A 19,197-nucleotide genomic window follows, 5' to 3' on the forward strand; every position below is an offset into this window, starting at 1 on the left:
GTGCGACCCGCTGCGCACGTTCGTTTGCAGTACGAATATCGCGTGCATAGTTCTCCCGGGAAAGAACTGAGGAGGCGGAAGTGTATACCCGGACCGGGCGACCCCTTCTTCGCTTTCTCTACACAGAACAGCCCGAGCCCACATCATCTGAGTGACCAAGAAGGTCTGGTGATACATGCATCTGCATCTCATTACCCGCAGATGTAGTGATGTCACTGTGTCTGGCACGTGACCGGCTCGCGTGCAAAACGACGCGAACGTGGTATGCACAAGGACTTCCACTTGACACACGACCTTAAAGGCATGGCTACATCTCAAGCTCCAACCAGACAAGCAATCACACTCAAGGGTTCATGTAGCCTGGTCACCGAGTTCTTTAAGTATGCCGCCAACACGTGCGTGTCTTGTTCAGTGGCCCTGCTTGTATCCTCAGTGTCCCCTGCACTCGGTTGAATTTTCGTTGATCAGTCGTGTGCATGCAGGGTTCTCTTCCAGCGTGGTGTATATCCATCAGATGACTTTCATATGGTGAAAAAGTACGGACAGACGGTGCTCGTGACCCAAGATCTAGCGCTGGAGAATTACCTTGACAGGTTCGTACCAATTCATTCCTAATCTTCCGACCTGTAGGTTTACTCATCCAGTCTGCTTGCATCCTCAGGATTCTGAAAACAAGTGAACAGTAAGCCCTTTTTCGCTCAATGTAATTGTGGAACGATGTGCAACTGGTTTGAATCCCGTTAGAATGGCTCCTGACCGGCGCAGTCACCCAGCTCGTCCTTGTTATTATCTCAAAAGACTCGCGGGTACCACTTGAACGATGGGTCTTTGACATCAATGTCATCGAGCCGCCCTCCGACTCCACAGAACCGTATGTCTCACTTCTACACACCTCTCACCTCCCTCACCCTCACCCAGGTCACCCCAGAAACCGGAGTCCGAAATCCAAGCCGAGATTCGTTCCATCCTCAAACAAATCGTCTCTACAGTCACTTTCCTTCCTATAATTGACGACCCAACAGTCTTCAATATCCTAGCATACACCAAAGATTCGGCGGACGTCCCTGCAGACGAATGGGTTGATACAGATCCGCTCGCAATTGAAGCTAGCAAGAGCCAACAAGTCAAGCTGAGAAGTTTCTCCACAGACGTACATAGGATCGAGGCGATGGTTGCATATCGGTATGAGGGATAGCGTTGGAGTAGTCGTATCGTCTGCATTGTTTGGCAGGAAGTCTTGCAATGCAGTAAGTGGATGGACGACCTTCACAGTGTTACAACGTACCCCAAGCCTTTGATGATATCTATTTCCCTGAAATCCAAGTCTGCAGTGTGTGCATTTGGGTGACTCCGTCAACTCGCTCCATGTGACACACTGGTGGTGGCCAGTCCGATGTGAAAGAAAACGTATTTAAACTATGTTACACTTACATCCGACAACGGCCATAATATCGACCAATAACGAGAAAAGATGTGAGCGATTGTATCAAGAGGGTCGTAGTATAGGGAACCATTAGGTATCAGTCCGTTTCCATTGGAGCATCACTGGCCTGTAGTGTGCATAATATCTTGACAGTGCCAGCGCCAGCACGCGAAGAGTGGTGAGAGAGGACGGCCTAGCGAGGAATTCATGAACACAGGCTTGCCACGAACTCCTTGACAGCATGCCAATAATCCATCTGCATAAAAGTATTGTCTATGGCGCTCCAGAATCAGTTCCAGAAACCGGTTCATGAAAATGACAAATGACGCACTGTGATACCCGTCTGGCAACTTCACGAACCTCGACCTTGCATTCCCCACTTCGGAGTTCGGCTCACCGTTTGGCTCACCTGAGCCTACTGGAGCGCCTCCATTCCCATCTCTACTGTCCACTTTTATCCCCTGCCTCCTAGACGCAATCTCCCATAACTCTGTCATATGCTGTGGGGGAACAACTTCGTCTCTCTCACCGCTTAACATCAAAATCGGCGTTTCACGGGGGATGAGTGGAAGCTTTGATGCTGAGTCCCATTTCTGGTGACACAGGATTGTAAGGGGAGAAGGGATTGGAGTAGCGTGGGGGATAACTTGGGGAAAAGAGGTAAAGGTATTCTCGAGGATAAGTGCATGGATCTGATGTGGTTAAGTGGTAACTAGAAGGAGCGACCGTAAGAACGAGGGGTGCTCGCCTTGGATGGGTTCCGACTTGCAAGGTGGATAGCGACGGCGCCTCCAAGTGATTGTCCGTACAGGATCTAAGCCATAGGAAAATACGCATTCAGTGTAATCGGTACAATCAAATGGTGGTAACCGCTTGCCGAACGAATTACGCACTATGGGGGTTCCCCGCAGGTTCGCATGAGCGAGGATATAGTCCAGCGCGGTTTGTGCGTCTATGCAGAGGCCTAGATACTCGCCGTTTACCGGTACAAATGAAATCTAGTAACACAAAACCCACCTGACTCTGATGGTCTTCCTTCGGAGTCGCCGTAACTGTGCAAAAAGAATAAATTGTTAACAACACAGCGAGAAAAGGGTTACACAATACGTACCCTCTGTAAGAGAGCATAAAGACGTTGCAACGCATCTCATTATAGAACATGCGTGCAAGCGGTATTCTCTGTCCGAGGTTGCCTCCATTACCGTGGAACATGAGGATCGTAGGACGCGTTGCTGCGAACTACGATGAAGCAGGTAGGGAGGGAATGATAAAAGTAAGATGTGGCGAATACCAAAAGCTGAACACGTACCTCGTCGTCCGACATCTCATCGTTAACCAGGATCTGCAGCGCATATCGACGAACAACCTCCTTTCGTTGTGTCAGGAGATAGCACCGCAGCAACACGCCGTCCTCCGTCTTCAGCTCAACGCCTTCGTAATGAAGACCATACATATCAGGTGTGGGAGCCTCTTTGAGTTCAGTTGAGGAAGACCACGCAGGGGCGGTGGCGGATGAAGAATTTACGAGGGAAGGAACTGGGGTAAGTGAACTGAAGTGCAATTGAACAGGGAACGCTCACCAGTGCGTGATTCCGGAGGAAATGCAGAGGGATATATGAGATAGTTCTGGCCATAGTATAATAGTCTACAACCTGGATGGACGAGTATTTGTCGAACGCCACCCGGTGAAGACAAACAGTCTATCATACCTATTGTCCCAACTTCCGCACAGACAGTCGCTAGGCCCTAGTGCAGCCGTTTAAGACCGGAACGATTCAACAAACCAGATGCGAGCTTACCCTTGTGAACTCCCAGAATGCCGCTATTGACTGAGACATTGTCTTGCAACAGGTCATTGCTTGGCAGACCGCCGCACACAAGCTGTACTCAGTTAATATGGCCCGCTTTACCATGGTTTGGCCATGTTTTGTCACCAACAAGGCTGGTGAAGACACAAAAGTGCACCTCAAAGTTGCTATGGTGCTGCTCACTTAGAGGCCACTAATTTTGTGCAGTGGCCAAATTGGTGATGGAAATTTTGGACCCTAACCCTAATCCTAGAAGATGTGTATGTAGTTTGCTCACATGGCAGTTGCCAGCTCTCCATTCTCCATGTACAGCAGTTTCCATGCTAGATGACAGGATGATTTTGTGTTGCACAGTAAAGAAATTAGCTTTTCATGAACCCTCCCTCCACAGTGTACCCATTCAAGCATGATGGTGAAAGGCCACCACAAACAGAAAGCTGCATGCCCATGCAGCATGCTGGGGATCAACAACTAGTGCTGCAAGAGCAGGGAAAGGGTCAGAAGACCAACAGATAACCATGACAGAGGCAGTTGCATGCCCCTTGCTTGAGTCAGAACCAGCTGGGACTTAGCCAAGGTTAGAACTGTCCTGGGCCTCCCAAGACTAAGCCTGATCCAGCATGGCACTTGAGACTAAGGATGCAGAGGTTCCAGTGACTGTTGCATGACAGTTTGATCTTCTGTATATTAAGCAGATGTCCTGAGTTTGTGTACTGCTATTTGGTCTGTCCCCAGTTTGCCCTCAACCCTGGATATGCAGATAGGTGCATAATTGGTTAAGTTGAAGTTTCTGCCACATTAGCTCTGCTTTGCAAGGAAGTCTCTGAGAGGGGGAGCAGGAGTTATTCACCCAAACAATGCTAGAGATGTATTACTCCACTGCTTTTTCAAACATCATGGAATCCTAATTTATTGCCTCACAGGGGAAATTCCTTTTTTGCAATGGTATCAAGGACCTTCCAGACATGGCAATAATAGAGGCAGTTTTAATGAAACATGCAGGTCACAAGACTAGGTGCTATTGAGTGCTGTCCTCAGCCTGGGAGCTCAGGGAAGCTGAGCACTACAGCAATTTTATGAAGTTTATCTATCAAGCCAACTGTAAGAAGTATGGAGTGAAGAAGTTTGTGGGGTTGCAGAGGGGAAACCCAGAGAGGAATCTGTAGGGAACCTCAGTAGTCTGTCAAGCTACCAAGGGACTAGGTAAATTTTACTAGTGTATGTGTGCGCTCTAACTGCTTATGTAAGCGACATGATCACATGCCTAAGTCCAAGTAAGGACAGGGGTCATTTCACTCCAACACTCCCCCTGAAACAGCACAGGGTAAAACTAAAAGGTAAAACATAACCCAAAGTATCAGGAATGAAATATACCAAATGTATAATCAAACATGCAAATATGCAAATTTTGGGTGTGCAGCTTGACTTGTGTGTGTGCAATGTTGGCACATCATCTGATTATGTAATTGTGCTGCATCTTGTTGCATCTTCCAGCCACTGTGCAAGCCTCACAAGTGTGCTCACTCACTCAAATATATACTGTTTGGCCATCCATGCATCCTTGGAGTCCTGAAGTCGACTCAGCATGGTCCTGCATGCCTCAAGGCATTTCATGAGGGCTTGGGTATGGTAACATGGATCCTGGGGGGCATCTTGCCTTGTTTTGACTCCACTGACCTCTTTAGGTACCATTTTGATGCATCTGCATTGATGCCTTGGCCTGTAAATTCTATGGAGGTGCTCCATGTGCTCCATAGGTGATTTTGACGATACAGGTATGTTATCTTTTGTGTTTGTGCTTCGGCTGTCATGCTGACTAACCTCTCCAGGTATCAGCGCTTCCTTGAGTCGCTCTGAGTTGCCACCATTGTCGTTTGCCATGCCAATATTGTTGCCTCATTTGCCATCACCTTTGTTGAGTGTCTCGCTCTCTATGCTTGCCGCAATTGGCATGACTGTGCCTAACACCTCAAACAGCCTTTTGATGCCTTTGAAAGCGGATGCTCGCCCCAGAACCTCGAACTTGATGCATCCACATCGACATCTCAGTACAGAGGTCCTGCAAATGTGTTCCACACATCCTACAAGTGGTATCAATGATGCAGGTATGTTTCTTGCCCTCGGTGACCAGTCTCTGTCATAGTACTGAATGCTGCTCCCAGCTAGCATCCTCATCTCCACTCTGAGTGTGTCAACAGCATCATTGCTCATCACACTGGCTGTGCTGCTCTCATCCTGCATGCTCCCCTTGTCACTGGCCTCCCTTGGCTGTGATTCAATGTCCAGTGGGTATGCTTGTGATTTGGCTGTCTTAGTGCTGGTAGGCCCTGTCTGCAGCCTTGTCTCACTTGCCTTGATGTCTTCATTAATCTTCCAGCATGTCCTTGTGCCTTTGGGCACTCCTGGCTCCCTAGCTTTGTCATCAGGTAAGCTCTTGAGTGTGCACCAACCTTGATAGGATTCTTGTGGTATTGCTGGTGCACAGTTGTGCTCATTTTGCAGCATCTTGACCTCTTGCACCTTGCTGGACCCCACTGCATGCTGTTCAGCAGCCATAGTGCCAATTCCTTCCTTCAGGCACTCCTCTGGTGTGTACTGACACCTACAGGTCTTGTTTGTTATTGCCAATGTGCAACCCTGCACCTCCAGGTGCACTACCATGCATGAGCTAAACCTGACACCCTCACTTCACTCTGCCCTTACCTTGGCAGATTTCATTCCTGCCAACACTCTGCCAGTTGGAGTTCTGCTCTTTCCATCAGACTTGCTTCCAAACCTCTCCCCAGACCTCATCCAGTGTTGGAGTTGGTTGGAGTAGGCCCAGACTTGACACCTTCCAAAATTGGAAAGGATTTGCACACTCCACGTGTTTCTACAGCACTCCCTCCAAAAGACACTTATTTTGCTAATTCTTCTGATATGGCTACCTCCACACCAATCATTTTGCTTGTCCCCTTTGCTAGGGACCATGGCTACACATATCTACCAGGGGTTCCTACCAGCTTCCATCCTGAAGTGTCCTGGTACATCCCATCCTTGTCTGCCCCCTCTCAGCCCATCCAGCTTGGACAGTGTGTTCTTTTCATCAGTATGACCTCTAGGAGGATGTTCTTTGGTTGCCTCAGGTCTGTCATCCACTTGGAAAGGTCTTATGTGGTCATTTCAATCTCTCCAGTCCAAGAAGCATATGGATCCTTCCTCCCTCCTCCCTGCAACATCTTCATACCAGTCTCATCCATCATTCTTCCAAAATTGCAACAGCTACAGTATAATCTACTGTTCTCCACTCTCCCTGATTGCATCCATGACAAGTATGATGCACATCTTGCCTCCTTATTGCAAGATACAGCAGAAGACACTCCCCCTTTGTCCTCTCTTCCAACAGAGCCTCATTCATGAAGTTTTTATTTGCTTTGTTGAGAGGACGGTTAGGGGGGGAAATTTGCAATCCCCTATGCTCCTGTCACCCCACAGACCCCCAAAGCTTGACCCCTGTTGACATCTGACTCACCCTGTCTGCTTTTGGATGAACTATATCAGCGTCAGATCAGTGCTGCCTCTCTGTCATCCCACTTTGGCCCAGAAGCAATCTCTTCAAGATGTGACATGCACAGCCTCCCCCTAATGTGATTCCAGTGCACTTTCCAAGTTTCTGACATTACTTGACTCATACTTTGACAATCTGACTGTCTTTGACTCACCTATTGCCAATACTTACCAATCTTTTGACTTTGCTTACTGATTCTTTGCTTTTTGGCTTACTTATCCTTACCAATGCTCACCAATGCTCACCAATGCTTTCTAAGATGATTACCCACCACTTACATTCCTTGCTTATCACTTACCAATCACTTACCAAGTGTTTGCACCTTGTTTTCCATAGGCAACACCCCTGTACTGTATATAAATCACTGTACTTAGATAGCTGAATAAGAAGAAGACATCAGGGAGCCCCTCTTGCTCACAATTTATCATCTCTCAGTAATTCATTCAGCAGCTTCAATAGTTGAGACTTTATTAAGGGTCTAGCTATCATCTACTTTGCTTATCATCATCTATTATCAATATACTTCATTCCAAGTCCTCCCTGAGCTCAGTGCAGCTCAGAGCATTGAATTAAGTTGCCATCCATCCTTCTGTAGGCTGACAGCAGTCTACTCTATCACATTCTATCACATTCTTGCTCCCTCTTCATCAGGAGCACCCCCAACTCTCAGCACTCATCTTTGAGTGTTGTAGCTTGCAAAAACCCACCCAAATCAAATGTCCTACCATCTAGGTACTGCATAGGCACACCACCACTTGCTTTCATTGTCTTTTGTGTCAGTTTTGGTTGGTTTGCACCACTGAACCACACTTTGACTCACACCATGCCTCAACCCTGGCTGGACTTGGCCTCACATTCATCCAGTCTGGCCTCAGCCTTGCCAATCCCTTACCCCCAGTTGGTCTAGTGCAGTTAACACTGCTTTTCAGTGTGTGTTACTTCAGTTGAACACTGCCTAGTCTTGTCCCTGGTCCACCCTGTCCCAGTCTCTGCTCATCTTAGTCATACATTACAAATATATCATTCTTACCAATCACCTTAGCAATCTTTGTGAGACTGGCATTACCAGTCTCCATACTATAGTTTTTAGTATATAAGCTCTTAGATACTCAGCCTGTACTCCCTCAGTCTGAAATCAAATAAGTCTCATCTGATATTCCCACCTTGGACTGTGACCCATGCAAGGGAATAGCACTGCATCATCAGTCACTAAGTCCAATCAGTCCACCCTCTGTACCTCTGCCTCTTCCCCTGATCCCAACCCCTTGGCCTTGCACCAGCTTTGGTCTCTGGTCCAGCCTTGAACCTGGACTTGACAGACTTGACAGACCCCAACAGTTATGAAAATCTCAAAAATGATACTGGTGGGCCAAGCAAGGGGAAAGTGGTTGTTGGAGGGGAATATAGGATGCATGATGCAACAAGGGGATTTGGTGGCATTGGGAGCTTTCATACTTTTGATGATGAAAATGATGCATCACCTGTGACAGAGGGTCACAACACAGTAAGTGGGATTCATGCATTATAAGATTTCTTCTGATTCACCAGTCCTTCAGGCTGCCAGCCATATGTAACTACCAAATACATAGCAGTCATTCTGGGTGAAAAAGCCTTCAAAAACACAAAGTATGGTCTCTTCCATCAAAGGGACAATCCCAATACTAAATACATAGCAGTCAGTCTGGGTTGTTGGAACATAAAGTGCCCCTGTGGTACTTAACCACTGTGCGATGTTTTGGCTGCTTACATAAGCTGAAATAGCACACATACTTGTAGTATTTTCTACTAGTATTCCCTCAGTAGTTTGTTCACTGCTGAGGGTAAGTCTGTTTATATTACAAGTATTCTACTATACTGACATCCTGTAGTAGCTTACAGGTACAGTAATACACTCAGTAGTTTGTTCACTACTGAGGTAGCCTACAGATATTTCTACATGGGTGAAAGCTGAGAGGGGGCAGACAAGGATGGGATGTACCAGGACACTTCAGGGCAGAAGCTAGTAGGAACTCCTGGTAAATACACATAGCCATGGTCCCTAGCAAAGGGGACAAGCAAAACAAAAGATGTGGAGGCAGCCATATCAGAAGAATTAGCAGAATGAGCATGTTTTGGAGGGAGTGCTGTAGAAACATGTGGAGTGTGCAGATCCTTTCCAATCTTGGAAGGTAGGATCACATGACTGAGCACTATAAGTGAGTGTGGGAATGGTGTTAGTATCTGCAGAAATAGTGGAGATACATTGAAAACTGGAATGCCATACATGGGTGCTTAAGAATTTTTACTGGCACTTAACTTGCTTCCTTCTTTTGTTTGGCATTGACAACTCATTCTTGTGTGAAGGATAACTGCCAATGTTCCTGGTGGTCATTCTACACATGAGGGCTATAGTCTTCATCTCCATTCATCAGCAGTATACATGTCCACCTCACCAAACACCTTTGGTGTGTGACAGTGGATTCCTTACACTGCATTGGAGCATAACATTTTCAAACTCTGCCTCCTAGCACCAAAGGGAGACACCAAGCTGTCTGCCAGTACCTAGCACCTTGACTGGCCATGGATGTCATTCAGTCTAGATTGGTGGATGCTCATGCTGGTGCAGTGTCACACACCAAAGGTGTTTGATGACATGGACATGGATATTGCTGATGAATGGAGATGAAAGACTGGAGCCCTAATGCATAAAATGACAGCCAGGAATGTTGGCTTGTCCTTCACACAAGAATGAGTTGTCAGTGCCAAAGAAGAGAGAAGGAAGCAAGTTAAGCACTCAAAAATTCTTAGCACCCATGTATGCCATTCCAGTTTTTGACATATCATATCTCCCCCATTTCTGCAGATACTGACACCATTCCCACACTTGTCTATTGTGCTCAGCCATGTGATCCTAACTTCCAAAATTGGGAAGGATTCTCACACTCTGCATGTTTCCACAGCACTCTCTCGAACAGATGCTCATTTTGCTAATTCTTTTGATATGGCCACCTCCATATCAATCATTTTGCTTGTCCCCTTTGCTAGGGACCATGGCTACATATATTTACCAGGAGTTCCTACCAGCTTCCATCCTGAAACATCCTGGTACATCCCATTCTTGTCTGCCACCCCTCAGCCCATCCAGCTTGGACAGTGCATTCTTTGTATCAGCATGACCTCCAGGAGGACATTCTTTGGTCACCTTAGGTCTGTCATTTGGATACAAAGGTCTTGTGTGGTTGTTTCAGTCTCTCCAGTCCAAGAAGCATATGGATCCTTCCTCCCTGCTCCCTGCAACATCTTTGTACCAGTCTTGTCCATTGTTCTTCCAAAATTGTGACAGCTACAGTATAATCTACTGTTCTCCACTCTCCCTGATTACATCCATGATGAGTATGATGCACATCTTGCCTTCTTGTTGCAAGGTACAACAGAAGATGCTCCCCCTTCATCCTCTCTTCCAATAGAGTCTCACTCATGAAGTTTTTATTTGCTTCACTGAGAGGACAGTTGGGGGAGGGGGGGGGGGACATGATCCCCTATGCTCCTGTCACCCCACAGACCCCCAAAGCTTGACCCCTTTTTGACACCTGACACCTGCTGTCCCTTATGGATGTCCTGTATAGGCATCAGATCAGTACTGCCTCTCTGTCATCCCAATTTGGCCTAGAAGTGATTCCTTTGAGATTTGACATGCACAGCCTCCACCCAATGTGATTCCAGTGTGCTTACTCAGTGTCTGACAATGCTTAACTCATACTTTGATATTCTGACTGTCCTTGACTCACCTGTTGCCAATACTTACCAATCTTTTGATTTTACTTACTGATTCTTCACTTTTTGGCTTATTTATCCTTACCAATGCTCACCAATGCTTTCTAAGTTGGTTACCCACTGCTTACACTCCTTGCTTTTCAGTTACCAATCACTTACCAAGTGTTTGCACCTTGTTTTCCATAGGCAACACCCCTGTATTGTATATAAATTACTGTAGTTAGATAGCTGAAAAAGGAAGATGCCAGAGAGCCCCTCTTGTTCACATTTCATCATTGTTCAGTAATTCATTGATCAGCTTTGATGGTTGAGGCTTTATTAAGGGTCTAACTATTGTCTACTTCACTTATTATTGTCTGTCATCAATCAGCTTTGCTGAGCACTCTCTATTAAAAAAAAAACACTCTTGGATTTTTCTGCCCTCCAGGTTCTGCAGAGGCAAACTACCACTGGTTTTTATTTGTCATTGGTGTTAGTTTTGGTTGGTTCACACCAGCTTTCCACACTTTAACTCACACCACAAGCCAGATGACACTGAGGGGAGAGGGTCTTTGAGGAAAGCTGCATGTGCAACAGGGAAGGGCTCAGGTAGTGCCAGCAAGGGGAAAGGCAAAGAAAAGATGTGTGTCATACCCCAGAAAATGCTGGGCATGATTACTGACCTCAACAAAAAAACTCTGCAGGTGACTGATGAAGTTGACAAGGTCACAGATGACAAGCCAGGCCCCTTGAAGAAGGGCACCCAAATGACTGGGCCTGATGAACCCTGCAGGGCCTGCATACTGGCCAAGACTGTATGCATGGGGAGCCTAGATCATCATGCAAACAATGCCAGACCACTATGAGTCAAACTGCAGTTCAGTGGTGTAGACCAACCAAAACCAACACAAAAGACAATGAAAGTGAGTGGTGGTGTGCCTCTGCAGTACCTATATGGCAGAGGGTCTTATTCAGGTGAGTTTTTGCAAGTTACAACACTCAAAGATGAGTGCTGATGGTTGGGGGTGCTCCTGACAAAGGAGCCAGAATGTGAGAGATTGCAATGGGGTAGACCAATAGAAGTGAGCATGTTTCTATTGTGGATATCAATAGATCCAACTACACAATTGCTCATCCTCCAATGTGGACCACAGCATATCCTTGAGAGAGAATTAACAATAGAGTAAATGGATAGGAATATACATATGGCAATGATCATGATATTTGTGCAGGCCAGGTTAAGGCTGACTGTACCCACCATTGACAGTATCAATACACCAGTGCCAGCCTCTTGTGTGGACTGGTGGAACTCATTCAACACTGATTTGTGCTTTGCTGGGCTGAGCTTCCCATGGAGCTCCAAAGCTTTGATGCCATGTAATTTCAGAACCTAGTGAATTGATCACTACTGAATGTCAACATTATATTATGAATGTGACTTACATTGATGATGGCTGCATCAGAGCTGGGGAAAGCTGAGAAGATGGTAATATGATTGGGTTCCTTCCCAACAGGCTTGTCAACTGCCATTGACTGACCCACTACAAGGGTCATACCATCATAAAGAATGTCAAGAGGGGGGGAGAGTTGTCAGTGCAAGATGGTGGGTGACAATTTCAGCAAGGACATCCAAGTTTGTTGAGCAGCAATTGCCTTTCCACTCATCCAGTGAGGCCAGAGTGCTCCACATGTCATTCCCAGAGCTGAGATCCATATTGGGGTGAAGTAGGCTGCATTGGAATTCAATATAAAAGTTCTGATGATAAACATATCAGTGGAATGTTGGAACAAGGGCATCCAGGACACCCTCATGCAGGGTGATAATTTTTGCTCACTAACTGTGCAAACAAAAACACACAGCAGTGTGTGAGCAAGGGTGTTGCAGACACCCATACACACAGGTCTGGGATATCAAAGCCCATGACATCACTCAGTGTGTATGCAAGGGCATTGTGGACACTCATACACACAGGCAAGGGACTGAGTCAAGCTGATGACATGACTCAGTACATGAGGGGTGTCCAGGATGCCCATGTCATGTGAGCAATGACACATTTTGGTTCCCACACCAGGGAATTCATGCTTGCCATGGCAGCAGGCACCCTGGACATCCTTCATCATCTGCACATGAGAGAAACAAATACAACACTTGTCTTTCCAGCCCCTGCAATTGTATTTACCAAGGGTGAGTGTACCAACTCCTCAGTAATTGTTGCAAGGCCACTCCTCTCCCACTTATGCAGTTTGAGGAGCATGATGTATTCCTGGTATGGTGGAAGGCCAAAGATCTTGTTGCCATGGTAGTTGAGAGAATTGAGTGTTCACCTGATGACATGCTTGCTGAACCAATCACAGAGCCAAGGCACCCATTGCTGAAGGACAGGCCAGATTTTGGTATTGTGTTTGACCATGTTCTCCTCACTGCTGAGCAATCCTCAAAGTCAGTCTTCTGCCAAGTGACATTCAGCCTTTCAGCTCTTTGCCTGCACACATGATAATTCCCAGCTCATCTCATTGAATTTCTCCTTGTTCTGTAACACTGGGACTCACATCATCCAGCCCATAATCCACAAATCCTAATTTCCATAGATTAGCAATGTAGTATCCAACATGATCAACTGTTGGACTTACCTGAAGCTGTGTCATGATTGGCATCACAGACATGGCAATGATCATTGCTGATTGGTGATGGAGGCCAATGATGGCCTGATGGAATTTGTTGAACTTGCATGCCTTATGATTATGTGCCTTGTCAATTATCAATCCTAGATATTGGTGACTGAACACTGTCTTCAGCACATTGTGTTTGTACACTGGTGCACATTTCACCTCATCATCTATGCTGTGGAAGAGGTCAAGGAAAACTGCAGATCCATCATCCTGAATGGCCTATTTTCATGTAGGACAACTGAACCAAGAATATGTGTGTGATACATACTGTATTGGTTGCCAGAATGATTTGCTGATGGGGTTGTTGGCAACTTTGCAGTTTTACTCAAGTCCACCACTCATGGGGCTTGGTGAACTTCTGAATGTATGGGAGGATGTCAAAGGAACTGCACTGCAAAAAGCACTCAATTTCATGCTGCCATTGATGATGCAGTGAGACTGGGCAAATGATTAAGAAGGGTAAGTTGGAGATGTTCCCCTCCTTCCCTTGCCATTTCAGATTTGCTATATGATCTATCAGTGTCTGCACACACAAGATGAAATGAGTTGTTACTCACCAAACATGCTGGGAAACTTGCCATGTGTCTCAAAATGGTGTCAGAACCATGACAGATATGTGATAAGCCCAAGCACCTGGAAAGCTTTTCCAATGCTGACATCAGGAGGACCGGTTGGCTGTTGAATGCCCTTTGCAACATCCAAAGAATGCCAATCAAATGGTGCCATCTGGCTTGGAGTGCCTTGCACATGCTGGTGGGGTTGTTTAGCCATGCTTTGCCTTCTTTGGACCAAGGCTCAATCATCACATTGGGGTTGGTGAATTCCTGGAGGAGGGGGATCTTCTTCCCCCTTCCAAGCAATATTGATATTTTCACCATCAGGAATTTCTAGTGCAATGTTATTGGGTTGAATGTTTTCAAGTGCAGCTTGCACTAGCTGTTCTACCTTGTGAATTTCACTCTCAGTTGTGAGTTTTTAAGTGCATCATGAAGGGCCTTTGGAAGTTCTGTACATATGTTAATAACATAGGGACATCACCACAAACTTGGATACTTACTAGCAATCTCCTCTGCTTTAGTGTCATCATTCTGTGCAGCTGCAAGCATCATCTCAATTTGTTTTCTTCAATCTTCTAGCTTGTCCAGGGACTCTGCATCTTCATATCAGCATAAGATAGTCATCAATGACTGGACATGTGCCAAATATGTTAGCCACCTTCTTGCTACTTCACTTCCCTTGCATCCAGATGAGCAACTGGTTGCTTTTTTGCTCTAATGTCAGCAGCTGTGTTGGTTGCAATCAGTGGCAGTCTCTACTTAATCCCTTGGCAGTCCAGTTTTTTTCCCTAAGCACTTGCTAATCAGCTTTCTTCTCTTGGGTCCAAAGAAGTGACCAGTCACTTATTTTCTCTACTCTCAGTGGCTGTGCATTTCCTTATATGGTGGTTGCATTCAGTGGCTGTGTTATTTGCATGCATGCAACCTTCCATACAGGGCAGGTTGCAAGCAAAGGCAAGGGTGGACTCCAGAAAGTAGATTATTAGGCATGGGGATGGTGATTATAGCAATGAAATAATTTCAATACATGCAGTAGAGTGAAGACATGTATTACATGTGCTACTGACAGGAAATGCAGAGGACATGGTGAATTGTTATTGTGCAGAGGAATGGGAAGGGATGAAGAGCAAGGACAGAACACTTGCCTTTTAGCTTAGTTGAGACAGTAGGTTTGAAGATGGTTTTTAGAGTAGAGCTGGGGTTTGATAGAAGTAGATTGTTCTGTAGGTAGAACAATGGGGAGTACAGTAGAAATCCCTGAGTTTATATACATGTAGACCTATGCATGGACCAGTAGTGTATAAGGAAGGTACTACTATGTAAGGCAAAGAACAGCAGAGAATGTCATGGAACATGACATAGTAAATGATGCCATACATCAGTAGACCACTTTGTGAGCTGGTGGTCCTAGGGAATCTGTCCAGTGCTGGACAGCTCTGGCCAGCAAAAGTGATTTACTGATGTACTAATGTCATTGTGGAGCTGTATGACTGAGCATGTCACCTGATACAACATGTGTATCAAAATGTGTAAATCTAGAAGTGTCTAGATGGTCAGAACTAATATATTTCCAACAATTGTAACAGAAATGAGAGAGATGTAGACAGGCCTCAGTTTGCCATAGCATGGGTTGTTCATTTGAACATGAATATGATAATGGCAAAAGGGTGTGTGGTTCAAGGGTGAGAGTGATATGGGGCAAAGGTCTGATCGTGAGTGATCAGTGGGTGATGTGAATGGGGAACAGACTGACTAACCTTTGATACAACACATGTCAATTATGGATCAATGGTCACTGTTGACAAGCTCATAGCTGAGAAGAGCATTTGATAGCCTTGATGAATGAAGCATTGGTTCAGTAGACAAAAGAAGAATGGAAAAGAGACTCACCAGCAATGAAGGACACATAAGTTAGCACCATGGTAGAACCACTGAATGTCCACCCAAAAATCTGGCATTAAGTCTATGTGTGAGTCAAGATCAAAGAAAATGAGGGATGACACACCTGCTCCATATTGTGTGGTTGTATGTAAAGCCCTTTGATCATTCCAAACCAGTAGGACATCAAGATTGGTCACTGACATCATCCAATGTGATTCCACCCTCAGGGTGGATGGAAATTCTGTGAGGGTTGAGGGAATTGAGGGATCAGCATGATATATGTATAGATGGATACACATGTATTTCCTATTTTGTAGTGGATGACTGTTGGATGGTCATCATTGTCATTGGCCTCATATAAGTCTGGAATGGATTTGTATTTACACACATAGTGCAGAAGAGAACTCACATTCAATAACATTGGATTAGAGTAGGCCACTGAAATCAGGTGGAGAATCCATGTTTGGCATGTTAATGATTGCATTGCATCGGGTGGTGTGGGCATTGATGGACATGGTGCTGGCAGTTTTGATGCAGCATCCATGATGGTTATGTGGGGGATGAATGGGATGACACAAAACATGCATACCATTGATTTGCACAAAATGTTGGGTTTCTTGTTGACCAATCAGCCAATCACAAATTGGATATGGAAGATGACATATGGATCATGCAAAAACAGGGTACACTGTTTTTGTGTCCATAAGAGGGTAGAAATATGCTCCAATAATCACACATATACATACACACCAGACCAGAAGATGGTCAGTGTTTGCATGGTCTCAGCCATTGAGAGATGATACATAGTGAACATGGAGTTAGTATAATCTCACCTTTGTTGTATATCATCACTACCCATTGCCCACCAAATCCTAGCAACCCCTGTGAGTCATCACACTCTTTAAAGTACTCATTAAGCTCCCCAATGTCAGCCACCCTGGCCTCCTCTGTGTGCTGTATCATCAGCCACAATTCAAGTTTGTGAAGTTGGGATACCTCCTTCTCTTGCCATGTATTATTAAATCCATGCATATGATGCTGGCCTCCAGTAGTACTTCCAGCATCATTTCCCTCAATTTATGGTTGCCACTTTGTAATAATAATGCCCTTGGGGTATGTATATTATCTGATGTGGTTTATTTGTATTACATGCACTACAATAGACCTATCAGAGTCTGGTAAAGATGATTTGTGGGCTTGAAACAAGTCCCAGGGTGGCCCAGTAAATGTGGACAGGGGCTTTGGTGCTGGACTGATGTTCACAGGTGTTTGCCTGTGTTCAGCAGTGTTCATTATGCTGTATGGACCTGGGAATGCCTCTCTAAGGTTGATTGGAATGGTGTTAGGGGGATGAACACCATTCCAAGAGGTCATGTGACCTCCCTTCAGACTCCTCCTTGACAGTGTGCACACCTCATGGTTCAGTGCCTGGATTGTTTCCTTTTTGGTCTGTTCTAGTTACCCATTGCATTTTCTCCATCTTCCCTTCATTTGTCATCCAGGAGGTTTTCACTTGAAAATTTATGAGTCTCCACATGTCAGTTCCAATTCTGGTTACTGTACCTCTGTGTTAGTATAAAAAGCATGTACAGTACCCCACTGTTCTTCAGTACAAATATCACCTAAGTTCCTATTCCATATCTCTTCATCTTCTGTCTGTTAGAGTTATCTCTGAACATCTGTCTGGTCTCTACCTCTGAAATATGAGGGCTGAGATCATGCAGGGGTAGCACACAAGCTAAACCTGATGCCCTCACTCTGCTCCACTTCTGTCACAGTGGACTTTGTCCCTGCCAATCATCCACTAGTTGGAGTTCTGTTTGTCTGTGTCAGACTTACTTCTGCACCTCTCCCCAGACCTTGTTAAGTGTCAGAGTTGGTCAGAGCAGGCCCAGACTTGACACACATATGAGAAAACCTGACCAAGATCCTACACTCATGAAGAAGAAGAATTTGCCAGGGAACTGGAAGTGGTATGATAGTGTTCAGTCCAGGCCTGATGTAGCAGACAAGGACTGACTGGATAGCTTGGAAGGGCCCATGATAATGTTTGGTAAGGAAAGTGAAGGAGACCTCAATGCTCATGCTCAGCAGTATCTGGCACTGTGTGAATGCAACTATGCCAAACTGCAACTGATACTGATAGCAAGGACTGCACTTTCTGAAGACCTTGGAATTGGACTTGCTGGTAGAGCCATGCCATGGGCCTTGCAGTTGGTCCAGGACCTGGTCAAAGTAAGTATGCTCCCTAGCACAACTCATCAATGAACTATGCTGACCATCACTGTAGGAGCTGGAGATGTGCTCTGAACTGGCAATCCATCAACACTGTTGCCTACCTGAACCATTTGTCAATTTATCCCCTGGGGAACTGGAGAATCTGTACCCAATTGACTGGGCTGAACTGATGTCAGAGGCACAGGTGAACCTTTACACTGACAAGCAGGGGAATACTGCCCTCCATGCCACAGATGCCTTGCCAACCTTCAAGAATGATGCCAAACACTTGTGGGTGATGGAGAAGAATGCAGAACAGGCTGCAAAGGATAAAAAGAGGGAATTGGCAGAGGCTCACAGGGATGTCAAGACAGTGCAGTCTGTCAGGTCAGCATGTGCAGTGCAAGTGGCTGCAAGGAAAAACCAGAGTAAGTACTTTTACTGACATCTGTGCCAGACCACCTCACCTTGATCACATGTCTGTTTAGGACAACCCAAGTCACTTGAGTTCCTTGAGGACAGTGGTGATGAAATACACCCATGGAAGCAGGTCCATCCAAGACCACAGAGGACAGGAATGCAGGTAAGCTAACTCTGCATAACTCATTGATGAATTGTGCTGACTGACCACACACACCCAGGATCATCCACAACACAGGGTCCTGCTAAATGGACCTGGATGTCAAGACAGTGCAGTCTGTCAGGTCAGCATGTGCAGTGCAAGTAGCTGCAAGGAAAAACCAGAGTGAGTACTTTTACTGTTGTCTGAGCCAGTCCACCTCACCTTGATCTCATGTCTGTGTAGGATAACCCAAGGCACTTGAGTTTATTGAGGACAGTGGTGATGAAGATACACCCATGGAGGTGAAGTCCCTTGGAAAATAAAGTCTTCACAATGGTGGCCAGCTTGGCCTTGTTCTTCATGTGCAGTTGGTGCTCCAATGCCATACACACTGCTCAATTGTCAGTTGTCTCATTTTCCATGGGTGCCAAGGCCTCAAATTTATCCATGGGCATTTGGACTTCTGGTTTCTCCTGTATCCCATCCCCACCATGTCTAACTGTCCTTTGGAACACCACCACAAAACTGCATGAGATGCTGTACTTTGCAACACAACTCTCACACCACTGTAGTTCCCAAGAGCTGTTAATGGCACTCCTTGTTGAGTATTAGTGGTTCCAGTGCCTTCACCAGTTGTGCTGTCCCTTTGAACTTGGTTGTCAGGAATGTTGTGACATGCATTATGTCAATGATGCACTCTGCCACTTGTCTCTGGTTGTCAAACTTGTGGCCCTCAAAGTTGACAGACTGATTGGGGGTTGGATGGAGATATGGCAGGGGTCATGTCACCTGTGTCCAGC

At 45.7% G+C, this 19,197-nt stretch overlaps 5 protein-coding genes across 5 annotated transcripts; 2 read left to right on the forward strand and 3 right to left on the reverse strand.

The window, feature by feature from the left end:
- Positions 1–303: 303 nt before the first annotated feature.
- F5J12DRAFT_902518 (spindle assembly checkpoint protein) lies at positions 304–1,195 on the forward strand (the record flags this gene model as incomplete). The annotated part of the gene is made up of 4 exons (XM_051748307.1): positions 304–395; positions 483–597; positions 774–871; positions 919–1,195. 4 exons carry the CDS (start codon positions 304–306, stop codon positions 1,193–1,195), a joined length of 582 nt encoding a protein of 193 aa, XP_051604711.1.
- Positions 1,196–1,292: 97 nt separating this feature from the next.
- Positions 1,293–3,420, reverse strand: F5J12DRAFT_182109 (Alpha/Beta hydrolase protein). The gene is made up of 9 exons (XM_051738272.1): positions 3,223–3,420; positions 3,004–3,169; positions 2,733–2,893; positions 2,535–2,662; positions 2,441–2,475; positions 2,317–2,387; positions 2,172–2,237; positions 1,755–2,115; positions 1,293–1,696 (listed from the first exon to the last, which is right to left on the reverse strand). Exons 1-9 carry the CDS (start codon positions 3,334–3,336, stop codon positions 1,629–1,631), a joined length of 1,170 nt encoding a protein of 389 aa, XP_051604712.1. The 5' UTR covers positions 3,337–3,420; the 3' UTR covers positions 1,293–1,628.
- Positions 3,421–4,518: 1,098 nt separating this feature from the next.
- Positions 4,519–5,787, reverse strand: F5J12DRAFT_779161 (uncharacterized protein; the record flags this gene model as incomplete). The annotated part of the gene is made up of 5 exons (XM_051742358.1): positions 4,519–4,561; positions 4,760–4,822; positions 4,909–4,951; positions 5,142–5,290; positions 5,360–5,787. 5 exons carry the CDS (start codon positions 5,785–5,787, stop codon positions 4,519–4,521), a joined length of 726 nt encoding a protein of 241 aa, XP_051604713.1.
- Positions 5,788–11,616: 5,829 nt separating this feature from the next.
- On the reverse strand, positions 11,617–14,289 carry F5J12DRAFT_779162 (uncharacterized protein; the record flags this gene model as incomplete). Its single annotated transcript, XM_051742359.1, has 10 exons — positions 11,617–11,670; positions 11,769–11,900; positions 11,954–12,051; positions 12,481–12,631; positions 12,691–12,798; positions 13,061–13,086; positions 13,138–13,399; positions 13,738–14,029; positions 14,126–14,186; positions 14,238–14,289. The coding sequence occupies 10 exons, from the start codon at positions 14,287–14,289 to the stop codon at positions 11,617–11,619; spliced, it is 1,236 nt and encodes a 411-aa protein (XP_051604714.1).
- Positions 14,290–17,664: 3,375 nt separating this feature from the next.
- Positions 17,665–18,659, forward strand: F5J12DRAFT_887611 (uncharacterized protein; the record flags this gene model as incomplete). Its single annotated transcript, XM_051747201.1, has 5 exons — positions 17,665–17,853; positions 17,909–18,263; positions 18,324–18,418; positions 18,477–18,580; positions 18,641–18,659. The coding sequence occupies 5 exons, from the start codon at positions 17,665–17,667 to the stop codon at positions 18,657–18,659; spliced, it is 762 nt and encodes a 253-aa protein (XP_051604715.1).
- Between the last annotated feature and the right edge of the window lie 538 nt (positions 18,660–19,197).

This window comes from Pisolithus orientalis, assembly GCF_024613125.1.
Source record: "Pisolithus orientalis strain OTSU chromosome Unknown F5J12scaffold_2, whole genome shotgun sequence".
Classification (NCBI taxonomy): Eukaryota; Fungi; Basidiomycota; class Agaricomycetes; order Boletales; family Pisolithaceae; genus Pisolithus; species Pisolithus orientalis.